General features: G+C 42.9%; 2 protein-coding genes across 2 annotated transcripts; both read left to right on the forward strand.

Annotated features, from left to right (window-relative positions):
• The first annotated feature begins 67 nt into the window (after positions 1 to 67).
• On the forward strand, positions 68 to 2,678 carry LOC115737386 (pentatricopeptide repeat-containing protein At1g79080, chloroplastic). The gene is made up of 2 exons (XM_048275102.1): positions 68 to 181; positions 262 to 2,678. Exon 2 carries the CDS (start codon positions 414 to 416, stop codon positions 2,115 to 2,117), a length of 1,704 nt encoding a protein of 567 aa, XP_048131059.1. The 5' UTR covers positions 68 to 181; positions 262 to 413; the 3' UTR covers positions 2,118 to 2,678.
• Positions 2,679 to 3,020: 342 nt separating this feature from the next.
• Positions 3,021 to 5,902, forward strand: LOC115737388. The gene is made up of 3 exons (XM_030669489.2): positions 3,021 to 3,369; positions 4,169 to 4,333; positions 5,461 to 5,902. The coding sequence occupies exons 1-3, from the start codon at positions 3,105 to 3,107 to the stop codon at positions 5,481 to 5,483; spliced, it is 453 nt and encodes a 150-aa protein (XP_030525349.1). The 5' UTR covers positions 3,021 to 3,104; the 3' UTR covers positions 5,484 to 5,902.
• The last annotated feature ends 455 nt before the right edge of the window (positions 5,903 to 6,357 follow it).

Consider the following 6,357-nt stretch of genomic DNA (forward strand, 5'->3'; position numbering starts at 1 on the left):
AAGGATAACAGTGGAGCGAGCTGTGGACGGGATTCGGGGCTTCATTTTCTTCGCCTCAGAAATCGAGCGACGTGTACCCAAATGATACTGCAAAAAGCCATCCTCGTCTAGATTTTTTGTGGATATTTCTTGGGGCAGCCTTTCATGTCGATTCTCTCGCAAACCTGAACTAGAACTCAGTGTATGTGCTCAATTTGTGTTCCTTTCTTCTTCTTCTTCCTCCTCCTTTTCGTTTTCAATCCTGGTTGCTTGTTCTTGCAGAAGGGTTTTTTCCAGCAAAACCTATAATTTTTCCTGCCTGCGTTTCTGACTGTAGAGATGGATTGCGTACTTACGATTCAAGATTTCTGCTGTAAGATCCGTTCAAGTAAAATGTTTGATCAGGTTTAAGTTGGATTGTATGTTGATTACCAATGGCAAGTCTGCTCGACTTAATGTCTCCAGCCTCAAACCCATCCTTGGGATGCACGAGAAAGTCTCGTGGGTTTTACTCCCATGTGCCAAATTTGCACTCCTTCTCTCTGAGCAAGGGCTTTGCCAGAGCTCTGGCATCTACCCAGTTCACCATTTCTTCCAAGGACTCAGTTTCTGCATTGCCCAATTGGAGGCTTGGCAAGACTGATCCAAGAGGCAAAGACCTCAGACTCAATGATGCATTCCAGAATTTAGATTACTTGGTCGCGAAGGGCCAAAAGCCGGATGTCAACCGAGCAACTCAGCTCTTGTATGATCTGTGCAAGGCCAATAAGTTCAAAAGGGCGATCAGGGTCATGGAGATGATGGCCAGTTCAGGAATCATTCCCAATGCAGCTTCTTACACTTATTTAGTGAACCACTTGTGCAAAAGGGGTAATGTTGGGCATGCGATGCAGCTCGTCGAGAAAATGGAAGAATATGGGTACCCGACCAACACGGTCACCTACAATTCAATTATCCGGGGTCTTTGCATGCATGGGAACTTTAGCCGGAGCCTTCAGCTCTTGGATAAATTGATGCGGAAGGGGTTGATTCCGAATGCCTTCACGTACTCGTTCTTGCTGGAGGCGGCTTATAAAGAAAAAGGGGTGAAAGAAGCGATGAGGCTTCTGAACGAGATTGTGGCTAAGGGCGGGAAGCCGAATTTGGTTAGTTATAATGTTCTGTTGACTGGTTTGTGCAAGGAAGGCAAGACAGAAGAGGCAATCCAATTCTTTAGGAATTTGCCGTCAAGAGGGTTCAGTCCTAACGTAGTTAGCTACAATATTTTGTTGAGGAGTTTGTGCTATGAAGGGAGGTGGGAGGAGGCAAATGAGCTTTTAGCTGAGATGGATGGTGGGGATCGTGCCCCTTCCATAGTCACATACAACATATTGATCAGTTCACTTGCCCTCCATGGCAAGACTGAACAAGCTCTGGAGGTATTGGAGGAAATGACGCAAGGACAGTTCAAGCCCACGGCCACTAGCTATAATCCGATAATTGCCCGGCTTTGTAAAGAAGGGAAGGTGGAACTCGTAGTTAAATGTCTAGACCAGATGATTTATCAGCGATGTAATCCTAATGAGGGAACTTACAATGCAGTTGCTCATCTTTGTGGAGAGGGTAAGACACAGGAGGCGTTTTCCATTATTCATAGCTTGGGTCACAAGCAAAGTTCCCCAACACGCGAGTTCTACAGGAGCATCATCTCGAGCTTGTGCAGAAAAGGGAACACTTATGCAGCTTTCCAGCTTCTTTACGAAATGACAAAGCATGGGTTTACTCCTGATTCATATACATACTCATCTCTGATCAGAGGCTTATGCCTGGAGGGTATGCTAGATGGGGCCATCGAAATCTTTGGTATAATGGAGGAAAATGAGCAGAAGCCAGACATAGACAATTACAATGCGCTTCTACTCGGTTTCTGCAAGTCGCGGAGGACGGATTTGTCCTTGGAGGCTTTTGTGATGATGATTGAGAAAGGCAACATGCCTAATGAAACAACTTACACCATTCTGGTGGAAGGACTTGCCCATGAAGACGAGATGGGTTTGGCAGCAGAAGTTTTGAAAGAGCTGCTAGCGAGGCAATTCCTGAGCCAGAGCACTGTAGAAAGACTTGTTATGCAGTATCACCTGGAAGGTGTACCAACATGAAATTACAGATAGATAGCCACTAGTAGAGAAGAGAACGAAATAGCGTGCCCTTTCGGTTACCTCAGCCGTATGTGGTATCGTCGTGCAGGAACAAGCTGTTTTGGGCCGGTCGGATTAAGAGCCTACTTGTTCTGTACATTGTCGTTGGGACAAAGACTCCTTTCGGCGATTTTACTTGATCATGCTTCTAGAATGTGTAGAAGACACAAGAGCTGCCAATGTTAACTCTTTTGGCGCTCATTGTTTGTCTCAGCTACTCCTGTCTGTTGGCCAAGCTTGTATATGCTGCTGAGGATCATGGGCAATGGGGACTTGTCAAGTTCTTTACTTCTCAGAAAAGTTGCCCTAGAGATGAGCATTTCGACGGTCTGTGCACATGGACTTTCCCCAAGAAAAAAGGCAGGCTACATAAATTATGCAGAGATTGGAAAGAAGTGCATTCCTATGGCAGAAGCAGCATGAATACCATGGAATTTTTTCTTGCATCTGCCTTGGAAATTCATGGATGTATGCTGGTCGATTTGTAACATACTTTTGATAACATTTCTTTACATTTTGAAACCACAGTTTCCCTTAAATATTTTTAAGGCTGTATAATTCAAAATTAATAAATTTCTGATTTCAAATTCTAAAAATTGAAGGAAATCCGTGACACGTCCCAACACTATGCCGTGAGACGAATTCATTATCTCAATATTTAAAGATGATATTTTTTTATTTCATCTTCACCCTCGCGCGTCCCCAAAAAAAAAAAAAAAAAACATGCTCACTTCTCGAATTAAACCAAATGTATATTGCTAGTTTCGGCAGCCAAAACATTTTGTCCAACGTAAGATATACCAAAGTTCTTGTCCATTTCGACTTTCTATACTCATTTAAACGAACCTATTGAAAACATAAGAGTGCTTAAAATCCCACCGAGGCATTGAGCTGCAACAGTGTCTGACAATTCTCAGTGCCCGACTCTCCCGATTCCTCGACGACGCCATGGAAACAAGTGATGCCAATTGCGAGCCCGACGACGAGGGCGCGAGCGTCGTCGTCGTTCCTCCGAGTGCGGACAACTGTGAGGCTCCCGAATCTTCGAAAGAGGGCGACAACGACGCGGCCGGCGACCGGAGTTCCGGCGACGCGGTCGCCAAAGGAATATCGTCGGTTCTGGTCTCCGTCATCAGAGACTTCGATTCCCGAGCTCAGGACACTCTGAAGAGCCAGGACCATCTCTCCTCCTCCATCGATCGTCTCACGAGCGGTACTCATTCTCTCTACCTCGGGGTTGGCGTTCTTGATTCATATGTACGGAGAGATCAATTTGGTTCTTCAATCTCATTACCCGTTCTTGCTAGGTTTTTCGAAGTACTGTTGTTCGATTTGGTCCGATCATGGTTAGCTAGGAGAGGTGAATACCTTCTCAGTTATTCTCGTTTGGTGTACTTTGATGATGTCGTTGTATCAATCGAACTATCTTGATTTTGAGTTGATTTGAATTTAGTCGTCTTCATTTACTTAAGAAGAGAACAACTGAATGCTGGTAAATCGAGTACTGCGCCATTCTCTGTGACAAATGTTAGTTTTTTGAGGGGCTTCCAATGGATGGTAGACTGAGCTACGCAAAAGAAACCACTGCCTCGAATGTCTTGATTGGATGTTTTGCAAGTGCAGTGACCTGATTATGAACCATGAAGAAGTGGCCTTAGTAATTACGTGATTTGTCGAAGCTTAGGAGACATGTCCCAGTAAAGGACTAGCTTCTCTTGTCTCATTGTTACCAGTGACATGATAAACAGCTGTTTTCCTTCTAACTTTATGGCAACTTAAGGGTGAATCTAGCTTTACAGATAGGAAAAGTTAGTATCATTGACGAAGAGACAATCAGATATCCATGGGTGGATCATCGCTAAACTGTATCTTGCTTGTACGTATTGAGCTATATGTTGCAAGAGCCAGCCAATTTCTTTCTCCTCAAGTACCATATAGTTTCTTGGCTGAGCCCGTGATTAAATTAGGTAGTTCAAAATTGTTGTGTCGAATTTTCTTTTCTTTTGCGGCAGAGCTTGATCGATTGCTGGAAGATGCGCCCTTGCCATTCATCATGCAACACGCTGCCAGGATCTCCAGCGTTAGAAAGAGAGTGTCATCAATGAATGCGGTTTTAAGATCTATACAGCGGCGTGTGGACAACATTGACCGTATGCTATCAACAGCCTCGCCCCCCGGTATCCATTTTTTCTTGCTTACTGAATGCTCCAATTTGCTTCATAATCCTCTTGTGCCATTGGTGATGCTAGTTATTTTGTATACCTTTTGAAGATCTTTTGTCATCACCATGCATGTCCCCAAAGATTAAGCGTAGCACTTTCTTGTGGTTATTTCACTCATGGACTTCTCAGAGAATGACCAGTGCAGGCAATATTGCTGATGTTGCATTAGGGTGTCATAAGTTTAACTAAAAGTAAGTAAAAGGCGCCAATCTTGAGCTAGGCTATCTTGCCAATATCCTATTATACGAGCAATTTCACATATTCAGTCATTGCCCTATTTCACTTGTTTTTTACACTGCACGATGCACGTCATATCCTCGTTTCTGATTATTAAAGCAATTACCCAATATACAACATGCTTTCCTTGAGCAGTTGTTTGAGGATAGATGTACTCTTACTGTTTGCACTTCATGTTTTCTGTTGAGCTTGATGAATCAATCATCATGTTCAAACTTCTCTCTTCAACATGGCTTGGTCTGGCCACTTGAAGACTCTTAATAAAAAGGCGATATGTCAATTTTTCCTTTCTGTTGGGCGAGTTAGTTTTTGAAGTTTATCATGGTCAACCTGTATTCTGCTTCTGTTGCCCACTTCTAATGTGAGGATACGTTGGTAACATCACATCAATTGGATGTAGAGTTGCAACAACTGACTATGGGAACCATTGTGAGCTGAGGACCTTTCTTTTAGTATTGTCTTGTATGTATGACTTAGGTGGACAATAATTTGCCTTTGATGCTGAGAGGTATTAATGGGATCTTCAGCAGTATGAAGAACTCTAGTCGAATAACTGTGGCTATGAAAATGTTCTTTTATCTCTTGCAAAATACATAAAAGGTTGAGACAAATCCTTTCTATGGAAATCGGTGCCAGTTTGGGGAGTTTTTCTATCATGGTTGCAACCCCCTGACTCTATGCTACCACTTGTTTAAATCTAAGGTATATTGGCACAGGAAGTTTTCCAGCTTTTTGTTTTTATTTTCAGTGAAAATGGATAGCTGATGGGGGAAGACATTTGACTGGATCATTGCAATTTACTGCACCTTTGATGGTGATTTAGGAATTTTTTTTTTCCTTTGCAGAGAAAACCACAGACGGAATTTGACCATTTTGAGATCGCTGATGCTTCTGAGTACTCTTTGGGGTCAAACAACAGGTAGGTAGAGCTGAATCAACTTGTGCATGGACAGCGTGAAGTTTGGGAGGTCAAATTTTCCTATCTAATCCAGCAAGATGATTCAAAAGTTCAGAGATTTGAGAATCCCAATTGCCTTCTCCACAGGAAAAGGTGCTTTCCGAGGTTGTTCAGCCTAAATATCAAGCAAACAAACGTTCTTTTACCTGAAATTTTTGTATGCCTTCAGAGCTCCTGCATGCTGCAAATTCCATGTGGGTTCTGTTCATAAGAGTGGCAGATCAATAGGGTATGACAAGCTGGTAGACTCAGTCTAGCTGTTGGTGACAATCCTGCTAGTTGTTCTTATGATTTTTTCAGAAATGATACTGCAAAGATTGACACGGTTACAATTTTTTGCAGCAAGAGTGGAATAATCGATTGAATGTGCATTCTTTAGTTGTCTGCCTGGCATTCAACACAGCTTTGAGAATATTGAGACAAAGTAATGAATTTTCTTGGTGTTAACCCCGACCATGGGGTTGCTCAGCTTCACAGTCAGACCACCATGCATTCTTGTATCTAAACTTGCGGTCAGGTCGACTCATGTATTTAGTGCATTAGGCAGAAATCTATTACAGCCCACCTCTAGCTAGATAAGTTTTGCAGGTGGTAACCTCACCATGAAGACTCGATGTTTCTCAGGTGGCGAGACTTCTTTTAAGCTTCTTTTAAGCTGGAATAAGTGCAAGGTGCTGGCTAATGGTACAAGATTTTTCGTCGTCAATGGACTGATCTACCTTGAATTCCGTGAATGACGATAGTCGATGAGGTGGGATTTCACGCAGAATTTGACATGATTTGT

This window comes from Rhodamnia argentea, chromosome 2 (genome assembly GCF_020921035.1).
Source record: "Rhodamnia argentea isolate NSW1041297 chromosome 2, ASM2092103v1, whole genome shotgun sequence".
In the NCBI taxonomy this organism is placed as follows: Eukaryota; Viridiplantae; Streptophyta; class Magnoliopsida; order Myrtales; family Myrtaceae; genus Rhodamnia; species Rhodamnia argentea.